Source organism: Opisthocomus hoazin, chromosome 1 (assembly GCF_030867145.1).
Source record: "Opisthocomus hoazin isolate bOpiHoa1 chromosome 1, bOpiHoa1.hap1, whole genome shotgun sequence".
In the NCBI taxonomy this organism is placed as follows: domain Eukaryota; kingdom Metazoa; phylum Chordata; class Aves; order Opisthocomiformes; family Opisthocomidae; genus Opisthocomus; species Opisthocomus hoazin.
This window is the reverse complement of record NC_134414.1, coordinates 23,772,090-23,792,908: the sequence shown is the minus strand read 5'-3', so window position 1 is coordinate 23,792,908 and position 20,819 is coordinate 23,772,090. Positions and strand designations below refer to the sequence as shown.

The 20,819-nt window shown below is 39.0% G+C and overlaps 1 protein-coding gene across 1 annotated transcript in view; it reads left to right on the top strand.

Moving 5' to 3' along the window:
* Positions 1–20,819, top strand: part of MICU2 (mitochondrial calcium uptake 2) — a gene marked incomplete at its 5' end in the record, with an annotated part of 157,031 nt that overhangs the window by 70,659 nt on the left and 65,553 nt on the right. Inside the window, one exon of the mRNA XM_075413879.1 lies at positions 15,660–15,807. Within this exon, the coding sequence (XP_075269994.1) occupies positions 15,660–15,807 (148 nt within the window). The remainder of the gene's footprint in view (positions 1–15,659; positions 15,808–20,819) is intronic.

The following is a 20,819-nucleotide window of genomic DNA, read 5'->3' as shown; positions in this document are numbered from 1 at the left end:
CTGATTCCCCAGACTGTAGTCAAAACCTTGCCCAAGTTTACTATAAACTAGTCCTGTGTGAGAGATTCATACTGCTTTACTCATCTGCATTTACATACCTTTCAATACCGAACTGAGGGACTTGGTCTTGAAGTCGCTCTGGAATCAGTGGGAAGAAGCGGTCTCCTGCTGAGGATGTCTGCAGTTTAGATACTAAAAGTGTATTCTTTTATTAACACCCCTCCCAATTAGTGGTTGAATTCAGGAACAAATCTGAATCAAAGGTATCTTTTAAAACGTTAATCTTGAATAAGTAAAGACAAGAAAACCTGTTTTTCAACCACATTGCTTTTGACCCACTTTTGAAAGCAGTGTCACTTCAGATTGTTTCCACAAGCTGGAGAGCAGTGGTATATATAATCATTAAACTCAGGTCTGAATAGCATCAGATGTTACCTTAAAAACAGTTTGGCAATCATAAAACTTTTCTAGCTGGATCAATGAGATCAATGAAGTGTGAGAAAATAGATCAGTTTTGAGTACAACCATGTATAGTTTAATTTGAAATGTGCAGCTGCAGTTTTGCAGAAAACGAAATATATAGCAAGCACAATGCTTTTATTCAGCTTGAAGTGCAAGCATATTTTTCCAGCTATCAATTTACAGCTTAAGATAATGGACTTTGGCAGTGTGCAGGGCTATTAAGTAATGTTTATTAAAATGGATAAGAAAAGACTTAAGAGGTGGCCTGTAAAAAATTGTTGAAGGACTGGTTAGTGGAATAAAGAAATAGCATTTTCTCCTAGAAGTAAAGTTTTATGTCCCTGGATAGGTCATTAATGAAAAAGATTGTGGTGATATCATCTTATTATTTAGTACGGTTTGTGAAGTGATATGGAAACTGTACTTACGGAGTTTTTTTCACATCTACTGTGAGGCTGAAAAAGTTAACGTGTGTTAAACAGCTATACTGGAGAGATAAATAATCAAATATATTTAAGGTTGCCTTAGTCACAAAACTAGCATATAATTTGACATGAAGTTGACATTGCCAGGGTCTATTATCCATTGTGCAGTTCTGCACAATAGGCAATAGATGTGTGAAACTCTGTGCCAGAAGTCATTAAAGTCACTAAAAGTTTGCGTGGACTCAAGGAGATGTTGGGTAAATGCCAGAAAGTGATATAACCAAGGGTTGTTAAATACGTGGAAACCACATCCAGCTCAGGATCTCTCTGAGCTCAAAATAGATTAATACTGAGAGAATATTTTTATTCCTTCCTAAGCGTTTGCTTAGGCCAGTACTTGAATTGATGCAGACACACTGCTATTGGATTTTAAGTACATCTGACTCATTCACGTGCTCTAACCTTGCAGCCACAGATGATAGGGAAGGAGAAATTATGCTGGATAAGGTGGACCTTTGTTCTGACCCAGCTCAGTCTTTCCTTCATTCTTCTGAGACCATCTGACCAAATTCAGGAAGACATTTAAATGGTTTTTTTTACATACTTGCAAGATAGGGCTAGACATATGCATGAGTTCAGCTCTGAGCATGAGCTGAAGTCTTACCGTGTATGTGTGCATTTCTTTGGTTTTCTGAATAGAAGTGCTTTTGTGTATCTGCTAGCAGGTCACAAAACTAACATATCCCAACTGGGAAGTCAAGGCTATGGAACACTACAAAGCCTTGGACAAAGGGGTGACTAAGGCACTTTTTCTGCAATTAGAAGGTGGGTATCTATGTAACTACTTTAAATTAATATTTTATAATGGAATAAGCTTTAATGTCATATATGTACTCCAAAGATTTCCCCATTAAAAAAATCTAAATATTACTCATTTTCCCAACCAACTTATTTGAACTGACTTCTTTTATCACTCTTATTTTTCATAAGCAAGAAAAACATTAAGACATGATGACATTCAAACTAGCTATGGAGTGTATGCAACCCTGTGTGTCTGTTTACATCAAGGGGTACCCTGGGACCCTGTTCCTCACTGCAGATGTTCCCCAGAGGTCACCTACCTAAGTGCAGGTGATGGCAAGGAGAGTTTGAGCTTGACTGAGCCCATGCCCTAGATGCACTGGTGACCTAAGAAATGTGCATTTCTCTTTCATTGTCGTTCAAGATGAACAAAATGTTTCCTAAGCACAGTGAGAACAACCCTGTAACAAGTTTCTACCCATCCCATAGCTGGATTTAGTGCTAATTGCCCCCTCCTCACCACCAAACTGTTTGGTGGTTGCAGGGGAAGTAGCATCTCCCTATTCTTGACAAAAACAGGGCGCTTGTGACCTTCTGCCGTCAAGACACAGGAGTCTTAGATGGGCAGAGGATGGGGTAGTACAGGGGGAGGCGTGACACGACCAGATCTATTTTCCATTTTGTCGTTTCTTTTTGCATTCAGTTTCTGGGCAACTGTGGCAGACTAGCAGATGTAGCAGCATCTGCGTCTCTGACAGTTGGTCTCAAGAGCCCATGTTTTGGTGATATTTGCCTCAAGTTTCTCTGCAAACTGAGATTGCATTTATTGAAGACCTTAATGGCTTCCTATTTTAAATCTTAAAAAGCCACACCTGTTGTGCACTGTGAGATTGAGTACTAGTTGGCTTTTTTTTGCTTTTTTCTTTTTTTTTTTTTTGCTTTCCATCAAGTAGATGGTTGGGAAAACATGGAAAAGGATGGAACAGAGAAATTAAGTTGCTTGGAGTGAGTTATACTGTAAAACCTTTGGCTAGCTGTTCTGTCTGTCCAAAATTAATTCTTCTCTTAGTAATAAGCCCCTTAACAAAGATCAGAGCTGGATTCGAAAACTGTTTGACGTTGTTGCTAATAATACACTGATTGCATTGTCACATTTTAGTATTGGAAGAAAGAAATGGCATTACTATGTCAGATGCTATAGATAAATGCATAATATCCCAATTTTTAAAATTAGGCCAAATCTGCATTTTTATGATTGGTCCAACTAGCCTGGTCTTTGTTCTTAGCCTGTTCTGGGCTCTGTGTCTGTGTCTTACCCTGAAATTTTGTGGCAAATGGTGAATTAGCACATGAACGTCACATTCTCTGAAAAGGTATTCTGGAGAATTTCAGCAGTATCTGGAATTGGAAAATATGTTTAGCATGATAAACATTCTGTATTCCTTGGTTTTGTGAGTTATTTCCAACGTAAGTTTTGTAAAACTTTAACAAATCAGTGAGAGATGTTGGAATAGGTGTCTAGCTACAGATCCAAATGAATCTCATTTTTGTGGATGATGGTTAGTACTAGCTAGAAATCAAGTCATCGGTTTGCACTTCCAAATCGTTAAATTATAGTGGTGGCTAGTGAATCTTCTCCAGCAGAGCAGGGGAAAACTAACTTGCATTATTTTTAGTTACTACTATAAACATTTACAAATAGGCAGTCTGTCTTTGAAAAATATAGGCATGCCTGAGACCTTAGGATGTCTGAGAAATTATTTTTTATTATGAGAAAAGAGGTTGAACAAATACAGCATTATTTTTGTACAATCTGATTTTACACAATTTTGTCCTTCTTGAATTAAATGCTGTAGTCAAACTATTTCACTAAAGTCTGAGATAAAGATAATCTTAAAAACTTTGAAGAGGAGGAGAAGAAAGAATTGCATCAGATGGAGTTCTGGACCTCCCAAAGAAATGTAATGTTTGTGCTAATAGCACAATCTGCTTCCAAGAATATGGCAGCTTTGATAAATGAAGCAACACTGATAACCACTGAGGTCTTGAAAAAGAAAATCAGCAGATGCTTGATGACCTGCTGAAATGGTACTGCAACCTCTACGAAAGCCTTTTAAGGTGCAACTAGTATGACTGAAAACAACTTTATCTCTGGTGTGGAGGAATGTAGCACAGAGAAATGGATGACCTACCAGGTACAGGTTTTTGCTAGGTTCAGATGCTGCAGAGAAGGATAGTGCTGCATTGGTGACCTTGCAGTCTCGCTGAAGGTGCAGCAGTGATGGGCTTTGAAGAGAGGATTGAGAAAACATGCTTGAACTTTCGTTATAGAAGGAAAGTTCAAAATCAGAGGATGGAATTTATAAACAATAGTAAAAAATGAAGGGTTGTTACAACTCTGCTGTAATCAGGAATACACTGGTTTTACACTCTCTAATGGCTCCAATTAAATATTTGTCAGTGTTACCTTATTCACAGTGTTTCATATTGAATTCATCTCAACTTTCAGGATAACTGTTACTGGAACTACTGAATGTAAAAGAGATCTTTTTAGTTTCTCTGATGTAAATCTGGTATCCTGGACAATCATTTCCAGGTAATAAGACATTTTCTCTTTGCAAATAAAGGTGTATGTATACATGTAGTGAATGCAAGCTTCTGTTACCTGCTGCTGGCACCCTTAACTTTGTCTCACCTGTTCCGTTTTCTGTGGCTTCTTTGTCAGAGGCTGTAAACAACTAATTTTAAAAGTTCTGATCTACGCAGCGATCTGCTGGAACTTTTAGGATTGTTCTGACCAGTCTTGAATGTGATGCATTTTGCAGACTATTGAAAACTTAAAATATTACACAAATCTTTGTTTAAATAATGCATGCTTAGTTCAATGTAAACATGTCAATTTGAATAAGCAGAATTCTAGATTTCTGAATTCTTGTTTCAAATATTTTGAATTTATTGTGAATGTTTTAGTGTTAGAAAAGAATGTTGATGAAAATGTTTAATTAGTAAATGGGAATACCAGAATTTAGGTAAAATATTCACTGTGGTTTCTGTTTTGCTGGAGAAGTGGCACAGCAGAATTGTCTTAGCTATCTCTCTTCATCCAGTCTTTCTATGTATAATCTCTGTGTCAAATGAAAATGCTTTTGAAGAAAAATTCTGCATAGGTAGAAAGTTTAAAAAAATAAGCAAGACTAGGAAAAATACGTCTGGTCATTGGAAAATACAGTGTGTTTTAAGACATTCAAGTTTTACACATAACATTGTCACAAGATCAGAGACTCCTACAGAAAACAAATAATTTGTTTAAAAGTGAAGTCAGCAGCTTTATGGAGAAATAAATATAATTTTACAACTTAATTACAATATAAACATTTCTTGCGGTTGCAATGACTTTGTTGTTATTGTTGTATTAATCTTACAGGACATAAGGATGTTTGTTTCAGGTCCCTTCTGGGACCAGCAAAGTCCTCTGAGCATAACTCTGACCCTCTTCTGAAGAGCTTAGCTTGTTAGCCATTTTTCATCTATGTGACTAAACCTTTAGTAAATGAAAAAAGAAAGGAAAGCTTTTAAGTGATTCTGTTTTTTTTCTGTTACGTGTTGTTATTCTCTGATTAATTTACCACGGTAGAAGTTTTATCTAATGGTGTTAGTTCACTGTATTTAAAAGTGAAGAATTTCACACTTCCCAGATGCTATTGAATGCTTTGAGATGTTTGGTGGTGGTAGTCTTTTTCTATGGCAACCTAATCAGTTAACTCCCCATCACTTATGGCACCTTTTTAAGTACCAGGCTCTCTGAGAACTGAGAAAACATCTTGGTGTAACATAGATAATAATGAGGTTTGAAATCTAACAGAGGTTTTGTGGAGAAAAGAGTGTATTGTGACGGATTCAGCTAAGTATTTATTTTGTTTTCAGTTTTGTTGCTTATGCAGAAGAACCTAGAGCATGTCTGGCTTTTTTTTTTTTTTTCCTTCATTCTCTTGTTTCTTTTTACTATTTGCATGTGTCTTTAACTTGGATAATTTTGTTATAAAAGGACTGGAGAAAAACTTAGAAAACTTCTCCCCCCCTCCCGAAAGTTTCAAGCTTCTGGGGGAATCAGTGATGTGATGAGCTCTGTAACGTTCACGTTATCACAGAAGGGAATTCTGACTCACTCTGAACACAGTTTTTCTGTCTTTCCAGCAGTCTGTCACATCTGGGATTCTTATGTATTTGTTCTTAAAGGAATAATATTGTGAAGTATTGCCTACTATTTGGGCTTTTCTTTGTTTTAAACAGTGGATTTTTTTTTTTCTTTCAGAATATTTATAGCAAGCACTTGTATAGTTGCATGCCCTCCTCTATTTTGTTGTGTTTTTTTTTTTTAATTAATTTTAAAAAAAACCCACAAACTGTAAAATTCCTGATTCCTTTACTGGTAAAGGTTTTTAAGTAGCTTTGCTGTGTAAAGCCATCATACTAGTGTACGGCTGGTATGTGTACTGGTATGATGTGCAGTGACTTGTGATACCGTTAAATACATGCATGGATTAAAACAAGAGCCTTAAAGCACCACCTTGTAGATCTTGCGACTGAGGAGATATCTCTCTGCAAAGAATAAATTCAGGGCGCCTGTCTCAGTTGAGCATTGCCCAACAGAACTTTCTTCCAAGATTCACCGCACTTCTGAACTATCTGAGTTTTCTTTTTGTCAAAGCCTTCAAAAAGGAGACAGTGAAATGTGGATAAATTCATAACAGCTACAAGTTTCTTTTAAAGTATTTGCAGGCTGACTAAATAGCATTCATTTACAGAGATCGAAGACAGCTAGCATATATGATGCTTGCTTATTTAAGATTGTCATCTTTTTTTTTCAATCTCCTGTAGTGTAATATAAGCGCTTTTAAGCCTTATGTAGGCGTCTTGTTTGGTTTCATTTGGGTTGCATTTACTCTTCTGTACAGAAACATACTTGTGAGTCCAGGAAGATGAAATCACAGGATATTTCTACTTTTGGGGTAGAATAGTTGTAAGTTCATGGTTGGTTTTGGTCAGTGCTGTGTTAGTCTGGTCGGCAACTGCAGCACAGGATGTATTTCTTGTAATGCAATGCCAGTGTTGTCATGAAAATTCCCTGGCAGTTTAAGTCCGAAGTACCTAGGTTAAAAATTAACAGGATTTGCATTTTAATGCGTAATTATGTTTGGCATGTGACACATTTTGGTGAGCGATACAGGAATCTGAGGCTGTTCTACATCTACTTTTATGGAAGGCACTGTGTATTCAGCCACTGTTTAAAATATTTTGGATGTGCAAACATGTTAACAATAGCACTTAAACAAGATTGTTATTCCGAAATATGTTTCAAAAACAGGTGAACAACAGCCTTCTCTGATGACGGGGAGGCAGTTTCTTTCACAGTGTTTCCCTTGACGCGCATACATTGTCTATAAAATATGCCAGTGTAATGCGTTTTCAGGAATACTTTGGCACTCTGTTGCAAATGTAGGGTGTACAGAACGATCAGAAGTGTATGTAACCATTGGCAGAGGCACTTTGAAGTTGTTCTGAAAAGCTTACAAGACCAATTCTGGTACGTTTCTGATATTCTTTTTTTTTTTTTTTTTTAACTTTTCTCCTCCCACTATCTCTAAACTGCCTACTATCTTAATTCCCATTCCATTGTATTTATCACTTCTTGCTTAGCCCTTACACAGATTATGGTAGCCATCTTCTTTCTAGTTTCTTTTATTCATACTTGGACATGGATATGTTTAAATCCGCATAACCATTAAATGCTAACTTAATACATCTTTATAATTACAAAAAAATTTCTTGAAATTTCATCACTTTGGGGTTCTATTATGTAACTCGTGATTCCCTCCTTGCATACTGCTACATCAAATCTACCTCTCTTATCCTCACGTTTTCATCTCTTCAGTTTTCTTTTGAACCTGTACTGCTTACTTTACCTATTGGGAAGTCATCTCCCCTTTTTAGCATCTTCTCCCAGTCTTCATTTTGGACATGTATTCTCTTAGGTCCTTGTGCTTAGGTCAGTCTACTACACCTACCACTAAACAGTTTATTTTCTCCTTTAAATTCTTACTTGTAAGCAGTGAGTCCAGAATTCATCTCTCTTCTGGTTCAGAACAAGAACTGGTCTAGCATTCAGCTACCTACTATTAAAGCCATTAACTTTTTTCCTCTCCATACAGTTGCTACAGGAGAGTAAAAAGCTTTTAAAGCTGTAAAGCATCAGGTAAATACATAGCACCATGCAGTTGGCACGAATTCGACTGCAAAAATTCCCAGTTTGAAGTTGCACTTCTCAAACTCAGACATATGTAGTCCCATTTTGAAGGGAGAACAGTTAAACTTAACCACCATGTAGTAAATGGATTATCTCGTGACGTAGTTCGGAACAGATCAAGTAGAGCTACCTATCTGAGTTACCCAAACAAAGCGAGAAGCTGTCTGAAAAGGGCTTATGGTTTCCTTCTACAGCACAAGGTAAACTTCTGTTAACTTGAAAGGTCCTGAAGATCTGCAAGGCTAGGGTAAGCAAAAACCACCTCTTCGTGAGAAGGTGTTCCGTACATCATTTGAATTGAGAAGGGGGAGGAAAAATAAAGATATTATGGCATTTTAGAGGCAAGTGGTTAAGCTCCATTTATTGATTACACACTTACACATAGCATCTTTCAAAAATACCTAGCTCTTCTTACCGTTAAAGATAAATTATTCGTGTCTTCACATTTTAATATATAACACTTCAGTGTGCAGTGATTGGCTGAAAAAGGTCAGTGAGAAGCAGGTACAACACATTTTTCACTTAAATCCACTGACTGTCAAATCCCGTAGCAGTGTGATGAGCTTTCCGAGAAAGCCGTATGAACAGGTTTCCTGGGCGCGGTGCCCTTGAGGCGTCTGTGTGGTCCCCCTGCCCCTCTGCATGTGTTCAGTGCTTCGGCACCGGCACCGGCGCGTTCGAGCGGTGCGTCAGCCTCGGCAGGGGAATGTGTCAGTAGGGCGGTGTGATAACTTGCAAGTTGAGGTGTAAATGTATGGTTTGTTAAATGAACTGGTTCTCTGGCTTCTTAGAGCTTGGGCACCTTATCTGCCTTCTTTATATTCTGTTAGGGGAAATGTGTTGGTTTCTGACTTCTTTTTAAGTTTATGTTTAAAAACAAGCTCTGCTAAGGCTGAAATTTCTAGAGTCGAATAGTGAAATTTAAAAACCTTATAAAATGATACAGTTTTCTGTATTATCCTTATATTTGGTTTAATTCTCCATTTGGTGTGGGTTCTAGTAACAACAGAAGACCTGCTCTGTGTGCATCGGTTTAGTCGGAACTCAGTGAAAGAAGAAGAGTGTGAGAGAAAAATTAAAGCCAAAAATGTAAGGGGTTTAGGTGCAAATAAACTGCTCAGCTGCTGCTTCAAACGTAACTGTCACTGTTTAGTACTAGCACAGCAGAATTGTCTGAGCAGCTATCTGGAAGAAAGAGGGGGAGTGGCACCTGTTAGTGCATAGAAGGGGCTTCATCTGATTTTGGAGTATTTATATTCAGCAGTGTTAAGAGTAGCCAGACATAAGGCTGTTGCATTCTCATTCTCTGCTTGTCCTTCTTTTAGCAGTTTGTTCTCTGTCTCAGAAGTAGCTCCTGAGAAGGTATTTCAATCTTTTGTCCATTTCATATTTAGGGATTTCAAGGCTGTTAGAACTTTTTGTATGGTAGCTTATTTAGTTTCACATTGCTAAACAGTCATTCAAATACTTAGAACTGAGTGCTTTTTTTCTCTTCTTTCCTGGTTTTCTTTATGTCCAGGCTTGCAGTTTGGTCTGCAAGGTCAAAAAATACAACATTGAAAAAAGTAATACAGATTAATTCACTTCATAAGAACATTTTGCTTCTGATCTTATGTCTTTAACTTGATGTTGGTTTTGGTAACTGGTGCATTTGATCATAATGCATAGCTCACGTTCTTTATTTTGAAAGCACAAACTACTTTTGCACACCCTCATACAAGCTTTCTTAAATATTACAATATTGAGCTTTCTGTAAGTCATCTATTTCTGTCAAACGGGTTTGTTGTCCCTTAGATGAAAACCCCTTTTTCATCTATCACTTACTACGTCATATGAAACTTTCAAACCTGGAGCTCCACGCATTATCCTCTGTGCATTCAGCGTGCGTACTGGGTATGTTAACATGTGCCAAGGGGTTTGAGGTTAAGTTACATTTTCTGTTATTTTGACCATTTCAAATTGGATTGAGTTGAAATTGAGATACAATAATGACACAAGTTAACTGCAGAGTTTTCATCAGTCTTACAGAAATTTGATGCAGAGTTGCTAAATCCATCTGTAGATTTAGTGTGAATTAATGGATCCAAACCTAAGGCTCCCAGAGAGCCTGCTGGCACCAACTGGATTTTAATTACATCCCACATACTGGTTTAGTTATCCTTACAGCAGGTAAAATGAGTGGTGCAAGTTAACTCTTCCAGATCAGGGGACAAAAAAAGACCGTTGATCCTCTTTTCAGAGGAGGAAAAAAAAAACCAAGAAGTTTTATAGCTTAATTTTTTTTTTCCAAGGGAAAGGGAAAGTGGAAGAAGGTGTATAGATGATGGAGTAAAGAAAAGCAATGAAATGATACAAAGAGGCAAAATAAGTAGAATACATGAAAGAGTTAAGAAAGAAAAATTATGCTGGGAAAAATTAACTGGAAAATGTAGACTATTTTATAAGCAGTAAAAATGAAGATTGAAAACATATAAAAGATGCAGGCGCATCAAACCACTAAATTCTGTGCAAAGGGAGAAAAAGTAAAATGAAAGACAGTGGAAGACATAATTTTAAATTTAAGGGAGAGATAAGTGTATATGCTTACTTTATTTCTGACTAATAATCAGCTGAAAATATTAGAGTCTGTAGACAAGTGCTTACATTTTTAATGGATGCAGGCTTTGTTTATCAGTGTTACCAAAATCACATCACAGTGATCAGCAGTGTTACGAAAATCACAGGTAAGGGTTATCAAGGTTTTGTTTATGTAACCCTTCATTTTTATTTAAGCTATTTTTTTTAAGAAAAGTTCAAACATTTGGTAAACATAAGGTTTTTACTTGATTTAGGTTTGTTATTTTTCATACCAAAAAAGTCGAAGCCAAAAATTGAACACTATGAATTCTTTATTAGCGTCCTAAATTAAGAGACTGATAAACAGATTCAATACATCAAACTGAAAATTAATTGTAAGAAGTAATGTTGTTGCCCTTAGGCCGTAGTCTTCAGTCATGCTTACAGACGCCAGTGGCTGGTCAGCTGCTGGTCCCTTGCGATGCCGACTGCAGAGGAAAACACTTGCATCCTTTTACAGCCCTTTTTATGTCATTCAGTTCTAATTTGCCATCCGCTATCATAGCTTTACTATGGACATTCTCAAATGGGCATTGGAGGCTTGACATAAAACCACAAAGGCAACGACATTCCAAGTTAAAGCTGAAACTTCATTCTTAATTCGCTTGGTTGTGCGGGGGTGCTGCCGAGCGTGTTGGAACACCCAGTGTTTGAAGCCCTGCCTGTACCCACACACAATAGAACAAGTTAAGGATGGAATTTCAGCCTGAGCCTTAACGTTAATGCAGCATAGCTCTTTCTGGTTTGATTTCTTCTTATATGGCACTGTTAAAGACAAAAATAAGCCCCAGTCAATCTTGGAGTCATTTTAAATTGTGCTTATAAGAATCTTGTGCAAGCAATAGTAATAGATTCTTCTCACTCATTGCCTCTCAGTAAATTTGAATTTTTGTATCCTGCTTGCTTTGAGTGTGCACTGTTGGAAACTGCTGAGGTGTTAGATTCCAGATACCTTGATATCTGAAGTCCAGCCTTAAATACATAATTGTTTCCTACAGTATACCTATCTACTTGAAACTCATTTTGTGGAATAGAATTAAAGAGGGAGACTCTGCTTTTTGCCCTGTACATGCATTTTTGTGAACAAAATGAGCTTTGACAGTGTTTTTAGAAATGTCAGGAATGTCAAATCTTTTTTGTCTGAAGGACTCCTTGGATGACTCAGGAAAGAGTGCTTGGAGATTAGTCAGGACTTAGTTGAAGTGGGAATGATACTGAATTGTTGAAAGAGAGCTTGCTCCCTTATGCGTGCTTTAGAGTGGTACTTTAAAAGAAGATCAATCTTAATTTTAAGTGATTGAATCAGCCTTTTCTTCAAAACATAATTTTTATTCAGTCTTTGGTTAGGCATTTGGAATAGTGATTAGACTAGTTATTCAGTCATTTATCGCTTCTCAGAGCAAGTGAGAGTTATGCTTCTAATCTTTCTTCAAAAATCCATAGCTCTCTGCATCTTCCCATGTGTTTCCATCCTTTACCAACTATCTTCGGTGGGTCCAGCATCCCTACGTGCTGAAGACATGGAGGGGTATATATTTCTGAAGAGAACAATGGTGAAGGAGGGGCGATACAGCTTTTAAAAGGACATGTAAGCTGCTATTGTGGGCTTGTCTATATTTTACATTTAGCCACATGGCATGGCCTGTACCTGCTTTGCCCAGCGACAGGACAAGGGGCAGCAGGCACAAACTGAAGCACAGGAAGTTCCGTCTGAACATGAGGAAGAACTTCTTCCCTCTGAGGGTGACGGAGCACTGGAACAGGTTGCCCAGGGAGATTGTGGAGTCTCCTTCTCTGGAGATATTCAAGACCCGCCTGGACGCGGTCCTGTGCAGCCTGGTGTAGGTGACCCTGCTTCGGCAGGCGGGTTGGACCAGATGACCCACAGAGGTCCCTTCCAACCCTGAACATTCTGTGATTCTGTGATTCTGTGCTTAAGGATGCCCATGTCCCCTGTTCTTGAGACAGTAGATCTGCTTTTGCTCTGGATTAGGGACCATCCTAAACCATAGTTTCAGGAATAACTTCATCACAGGCAATAGTAGTCCAGAAACAGCAAACAATTTTGTGTAAAGAAATGATAAAGCAAAGAGTTTGCTAATTATGCTTCAGAACACCTTCTGAAATGATTATTTTGATTTGGAGAATAATCATAGTAAAGTGTTAGCGCTCATATTTTTTGTTTAGGTTATGAGAGTGGTTTTGTGTGTTGAAATGGAGAAGAACTGAGGCAGTATGAGGGTCGTAGTTGGCAGTGTGACTAAAAGTGTGATGACCACAATATGAGAAAGATATTGCTTAAAAGTTAATTAAATGCAGACTGTATGTTTAAGGAAGAAATTAAGAAGAGTAAGCGTAAGATCATCAGTACTGATTTTTAAAGGGCAAACATCCAGCTACATTCTATTTAATTAAAATTGCACAAATTATTGTATTGAATATTTTTGTCAAATTATAAATTATGTGGCTTACACCTCAGGAGTCATCACTTTTTCAATGTCATTACACCTTGATTGTGAATTTCTAGTCTCTGATGCCAAATGTAGCAGGTTCACGTCCTTAATTGTTATTAAACCAATTTGAACAGTATTATTGTTGGTTTTGGAAAACACTGTGAAAAAGATGGCAATTAAAAGACCTTATCTCATCATGATGTGCTGTTTTGGTATGTGGCCACTGATGCCACCTGCCTTCTCCCTGGACAGTAAAAATCTCCATACTCCTTACACACTTTCTGGTCTGGCTGAAGCGCGTAGCAGCTCTGCCACCACCTCTACTCCTCTGAGCTTCCACCCTCCTCATGTCTGCCCAGATTTTCAATCTCTCATGCAACACAATCGTGCAAATGCGTTTGGTGGGAAGGAAGGTCGACTTTTTTAGTGGTGCTCTCTGTCTCCCTATGTCTTCTGAGCTGTCTGTCCAGACAGCTAAAAAAAGTCCCCGTAACTGCACTCGAGAACTGCCATTCTCACCACTCGTTGCAAAGGGCGCCTGGACCACATTTAATGAAGGTGCTGGTGGTGCAGCTGTGTGAAGCTCCAGTGGAGAGCTCAGCCTAATCATCTTGGTAACTTCCCCGTAGGCGGTGGCAGGTTGCTGTTACGTCCCCATGAAGCTTTCTCTTCTCTGGTTTGAGAAAGCCCAGTTCTGTCAGCTTCCAGATGTTCTGTAGTGAAAAGGATCTTAAGAAGAACTTTAAGATTTTTTTTTCTTAGGTTTTGTGCAGATTGTGGAGCCGCTTGGGGAAATTTCAGTCTTTATTCTCATAACTGTTGAGGGAGTAAAACTTACTCAGCATTTTTGAAATATTTTGGTAGGCTTTTTATTTTGTCTGTACATGTTTCCCTTTCAGACCTTCACTGGGTTCTGCCTTGTGCTCCTCCGTAAAGTGCAAAATAATGGGATATAAGTCCAAACATATTGCTTTCATGTTAAACTTCTGCACTCCTGATTGTTGCAGTCTTTTTTTTTTCCTTTAAAATTAACATATTTCGAGTATGCTGTAGAGACTGTCACAGTAACCATACTGAAACATGGGGGGGAAGCAGAAATAACCATACCTGTCAATCATAAAGATGGCAGGTCAGCTTTGTAGCTGGTGTAAATTGGTTTGCTGCCATTGCCATGAATTTTCAGTCTGAGGGCCATATGCTGTTGAGAAGTAGTAAGCAGCTACACATGAGCACCTGAGCTCTAGCATAGCTTGTGCTGAGCTCGTGCTGATGTCTGGAGGGGTCAGGGTGCATGTAGCAGATGTTGAACTTTTCATACAGTGACAGAACATCAGGAATTTTGGAGAAGCTTTGAAAACAAAGTAGGAGATGTCACCTTGCTTGTTGCTATAACCAGTGTTGACTTCAGCAAAGCCAAGGGAGATGTTCCCCGTGCTGTCCTCCCTCCTTCACTGGCATCCTGTCTGTCTTTGCTGGAAGGTGTGATGCAGCACCTCCGTAGGCCATGTCCTAGGCTGTACCTGCTCGTCTGCATCACATGCCGAGTAATGCCACGGGCACTAATCTGGCTGCAGATCCATCCTGCTGTTCACTGACTTGTTTCAAGTATGTTCAAGTTGGGATCTTGGTACTTAGCCTTGGATTTTCTTGCTTTTCCTTCGCTTTCTCACATCCTTGAACAATCACAACTATGATGCTGCTGGTAGTAAAATTGTTCTGTGATTAATGTTTAAATGCACACAGTGCATTCTGAATTTTGGAGTGTCTCGTTTTCCTGTTCTCACTTATTATCTCTGAAATCCTAAAGTATAAATGTCTCTGTTTCACTGTGTCTGTGTCCTCTTTTGCTGCCATTAAGTGCTGTTACTACTCACCAGAGTGTTGTCAACTTGTATGATTTCAATCAGGAGTCTCTCAATGTTTAAAGGGGGGTGTTTGGAAGTTTTTTGGTTGCTTAGCTAGTTGAATCTTTGGCTATGCTGATATGATCTGTGACTATTTTGTTGGTATTTTCATTACTTTTACAGTTTTTCTAAGTTCTCTGAAGGATAGGCCCATACTTGAACTGGAACATCATTATTCTCCCATCTGAAGAGTTGCTCCACAACTTGATAATTAACTTCAGGAGTGAGTTATTTGCATGGATGCAAAGCACATTTCAGCCTTTGCTGAGCCAGTCACTAACCTGGTGAGATACTATTTGCTGTTTGGTCAGTTTAGTTTTTTGTTGAGTTAGTGAGCTGCTTGGCACGGGAAGAGTCTAACAGGTAGCAGAGCTGGCAAACGAGGAGGTACAGGACCATATGGCCAAAAGCAGAGGAGTGGGAAGCAAGGGCAGCCTTTGGTGACAGCAAGCAATTAATTTCGCTCATCTGTGTTAAGGCATGCTCTCAGTGAAGCAAAAAAATCCTTTGAATGTCATATAAGCATGTCATTCATTAAGACCATGCCATAAAAGCTTTAATTCCTGGTAGTCTTTTGTTGCGGCTACCCATAAAATACTGAGATTAATCAAGATTGGATATAGGATTCTTTCTAATTAGAGAGTTGGTCTACAAATGCAACCATCTTTTTGCATGGATTTTTTTTCTGTTTCAGAAGGAAGATGTCATTAACGCGGAAAGAGACGAAAGACTGTCCCTTCGGAAGCATCGCTTCATGCATTTTGCATCGCTGGAGTATGAAGGAGAATATTACATGACACCAAGAGATTTCTTGTTCTCAGTAGTGTTTGATCAAGTTGAACGTAAGTTATTTTCTCATCATTGTGTTTGTGAAGGAAATGAAACTTTCAGGTCCTCTTAAAGATGTAATTTGAAAATCACTGGGATGAGATCCTTTATCTGACATAAGTCAGCAGAAGCCAATTTGTAAATGTTGTGCATATGGATCCTCACAGGCACCACTTCACCAGTGAAGTGAGGCTGATGATTTAGAAATCTGGTGACTTGATGATGACATTACGTCTCTGCATAATTTACATGTCTGATCAGTATGTAGTTCCTCAATTACTTAACATACCACAGAAAATAGTAGGACTGTAATATAATAGTGTTCATACCGTTCCTGGCCCTGTTATCTCTCTATCCACTTCACCAGTAAGTACTCTGTGACCTTTTTTCTTAGAAGAGGCAGTAATGGGAGTGACTTGAATGAGTGTAATGAAGCATTAAGCTCAGCTCTAGGTTTCTGGTTTCAAATCTCCTCTGGTTTGTACAAAGCCTAGTTAAGAACTAATTAAAATTTTATGCATGTTTTTAAAAATGTACTTAAAAAGCATGCTTGCTGAGGAGAAGATAGGACCAGCACATAAAAAGTGCTGAGGTTGTTGTCCTCCTTTCCTCCTGGTTTTCCAGCTTTGTTAACTCTGCCCCATTCCGTAAGCTGCTTTTATCTGTCTTTGTATCATCTTGTGTAATTTCCACGTTACAGTAATTTTTTTTAAGTTATATATGTTTTTTTCTCCAAAAATTTGGCTTTTACAGCTTTCCTGAGTTTTTTTTTGCTTTAGAAAGGTTAAGTTCTCCAAGTTTCAGAGCAGATTGTTGTTCAGAGGACAAATACTCTGTTAGTATGTCTGTGGAGGGAAAGAGGGGGATATCCCAACTTTAATCATTGTTTGCTGCAGTCTGCACATACTGACCAGGGCAGCACGTTGTCTAGCAAAAGGCATTCGTAGCCTGGGATGCTCTGCCCAGCTGGCAGCAAATGTCCAAGTGATGCGGGGTTATAGAGCAGGAAGCACAGAAGGGATTCAAGGTACTGTGGAAAGGCTGGAGAGACAGGGAGGAAGAAGCAGACCTGAGCCCACTGTGATTCAAACCTGTGGGAAACCTGCGGCAGAACAGAGTTTACTGAGCTGCAAGTGCTCGAAGAATAGGACACAAGAATCTGTAATAAAAGATGTTTTCTTGTGTCTGCCGGAGGACACAGGGCTTCACTGCTGACACACAAATTCTAACATTATACAAAGCTGAATATAAATCCTTAGAAGGACTTTATGACCTTGAGAGTCGTGGAGACTCTCAAAATAACTTTTTTTTTTTAATATATGGCTAACAGAGAGAGTTCTTTCCTGTTCAAAACTTTGGCTGGGTAGATGAGCAGAGAGCCGTGGATGTTGTCTACCTAGACTTCAGCAAGGCTTTCGACACAGTCTCCCATAACATCCTCCTAGGGAAGCTCAGGAAGTGTGGGCTGGATGAGTGGTCAGTGAGGTGGATTGGGAACTGGCTGGCAGAACTCAGAGGGTTGTCATCAGCGGCGCTGAGTCTAGTTGGAGGCCTGTAACTAGTGGTGTGCCCCAGGGGTCAGTACTGGGCCCAGCCTTGTTTAACGTCTTCATCAACGACCTGGATGAAGAGTTAGAATGTACCATCAGCAAGTTTGCTGATGACACCAAACTGGGAGGAGTGGTAGATACACCAGAAGGCTGTGCTGCCATTCAGCGTGACCTGGACAGGCTGGAAAGTTGGTCAGAGAGGAACCTGATGAGGTTCAACAAAGGCAAATGCAGGGTCCTGCACTTGGGGAGGAACAACCCCATGCATCAGTACAGGCTTGGGGCGGACCTGCTGGAGAGCAGCTGTGCGGAGAGGGACCTGGGTGTCCTGGTGGATGACAGGTTGGCCATGAGCCAGCAGTGTGCCCTGGCTGCCAAGAAAGCTAATGGGATCCTGGGATGCATTAGGAGGAGTGTGGCCAGCAGGACGAGGGAGGTTCTCCTTCCCCTCTACACTGCCCTAGTGAGGCCCCATCTGGAGTACTGTGTCCAGTTCTGGGCTCCCCAGTTCAAGAAAGATGAGGAGCTACTGGAGAGTGTCCAGCGGAGGGTGACAAGGATGGTGAGGGGACTGGAACATCTCTCCTACGAGGAGAGGCTGAGGGAGCTGGGCTTGTTCAGCCTGAAGAAGAGAAGGCTGAGAGGGGACCTTATAAATGCCCACAAATATCTGAAGGGTGGGTGTCAGGAGGATGGGTCCAGACTCTTTTCAGTGGTGCCCAGTGACAGGACAAGGGACAGCGGGCACAAACTGAAGCATAGGAATTTCCGTCTGAACATGAGGAAGAACTAGTTCCCTCTGAGGGTGATGGAGCACTGGAACAGGTTGCCCAGGGAGATTATGGAGTCTCCTTCTCTGGAGATATTCAAGACCCACCTGGACAAGGTCCTGTGCAGCCTGGTGTAGGTGACCCTGCTTCGGCAGGGGGGTTGGACTAGATGACCCACAGAGGTCCCTTCCAACCCCGAACATTCTGTGATTCTGTCATGAAGTTAAAAACTTGGAAGGGATTTTATTTTGAGTTCTCCAGCCTAAAACATTGAAAGACAGTGAATACTGAAATTTTCAGTTTTGAAGGTGTGGGTTTCAGACAGTTAGTTGTCTGTGAAAGCAAGGTTAGAGAAATAAGTGTTTTTCAGTCTTAGCAGTTCATACATATTAATTGGTTACTCCAACTATAATAGTACATGTGCAGATTTTTAATGAAGTGGTATGCGAGTAAGATATATTTGTAATGCAGCCAAGTTAATTTCAGTTACTTTGCTAATATGAGTAGCGAACAGCGTTAAACAGAAAAGAAAAAATAATGACAAGAAAAAACATGTGAACAAAAAAAAAATCTTTGCACTAAGGCATATTTAGCATTTCAAATTGAGATCAGGCTTACGACAATAGCATGATAGACAATTCATAGAAAAATGTTAATACTTGAATCTAATGCTCCTAACCTTTTAACCATTGTTGTTGTGGCTTCTTTGGCCAGTAGCATTAACACAACAGTAAGCAATTCTCTTCAAGTCATACTGCTGGGGATTTAAGCTTTTCTTCTAACTAGTTGCGAACAGACATAGCATTTGTTGGCAGAGAATTACGGTGGTTAAAGTATTTTAAAGGCAGTGGTTTGTTCATTATGTTTAGAAGAGTTTCCTATGAGGAAAATAAACAGACCTGTGTCAAGCATCTGTCCAGGTATATTCAAAGTAGATGTAGATGGTGAACTTCATAGCAAAGCAGCAATTATATTTGGAAACTCTCTGCTTATATCATAAAATTAATTCCCTTTCACCGTGAACAGTGGTTTTAGGAAGGAAAACAGGCACAACACCACTAATTCTAGAAACACTTACTGGCATACTGAGGTGCAATTTTAAGATGTGATACCGCATACAAATGGTGAGTCTTACAATGCTGAACTTAAAGCTGTAATGATTTGGTTATTCTCTACCTATTTTCGATTAATCACTAATAAATAAATAAAAATGTCTCAGAAAAATTTGAAGCACCTTGGCAATAACCATTCATCTTCATAAAAATTTACTTACAAATCAATGGAGTTTGTCAGTTGTTTGCTGTTTGTAATAATATGGAAGGCCTAGCTGTGTTTGTAGGCTGTTCTGAAGATTTGTTTCTGCTGTCTTTTTTACAGATAATAGGCAGGAGCATATGACCAGCCTCACAAGCAATTTAGCTGGATACACCAAGAAGTATTGCTGAGGTTGATCACAACATTGTGTTGCTTTATTCGTAAGCAGACAGAAACACTCCCAAAGGGGCAAAAAGCAAGTGAAAAGAGAGAACGAGAAGTTACGGGTTGGGAATAGGGGTACCTGTCTGACAGTCTTGGGGTTTTTTGCTCACTAGTGATTGTCATTGGAGAATTACTTTGAAATCTTCTGATGGTTTTGAAGCATAATTAAATTTAGAAGAAGTAAATGTGGTTTTTCTGTGAACCAGATGAGGAGTTGGGTTGTTGGTACTAGATCAAAAGTGCTGACATTAGAAAATACTGAAATATTTTGGCTGTGTCCAGATTGTCAAATGAATTCCTGTACACAGTTGGCTGGAATTTACTACTGAAGCAAAAATCTTAGGTGTGCCCTTTGACAAGGTTGCAAAATATGCAATAAATTATTATTTATTATAGAACACTTTCCCAGATAAGAAAACTGATGAACTGTAGTGCAAATATATCACTGTCATCCAAGCCAAGTGATCTTGAACCCTGCTTTCGATAGATCTTAGTTCACTAGTTCTGCTCATTTGTTTCCTGGTGCTTGGGTTTCTCTGTTATTCATTTTCTTTAAGGTAGGCCAAAAATTGTGAAATCTTGGCATTCCTATTGATAAATCACACCTGCAAAGTTATTTACTGTCAGAGTGATAATGAAGAAAAATATTTACAGTCCTGCCATCTAAGGAGAAGGAGCTGATAACAAATGCAGTTTCCTGACAGACTTACTTTGTTTTGCATATTGACAAATCAAAGAGCTCTATAAAGGAAGAAAAGCACTATCCAAACAAAATGTATTAGCTTTTAGATGCAGTGTTTCGCACTGAATTACCTTTGTAAATATTTGCCTAGTTCTTTTACCATTAGTTATTCTATGGAAAGAAGCAGCCACTTCTTTATAAACAGTGGCAAACAGTAAATGAGATGTGGTAGAGTAGCACGTCATTTGTGCCAGTACAAAACACATTCAACAATTAACGCAGTGCATACTGCGTTAAGGCACCATTGGGATTTTTTAATTCAGGGCTATATGCGATGTAATCTCGTGTTAAAGCAGTGTCACCACAGGGGTGTGTGGCAAACCACTGCAAAACCAGCAAGTTCTTCTGTGGGATGTTCATGTAAACTCTAATATCTGATGCAATGGTAGTTTTGTGGAAAAATGTTCTTTGTTACTCTCCTTACAATGATGTAAAAACTTATCCATATCTAGTAATATCTCATTAAAATAATGTGAACTTGCTGT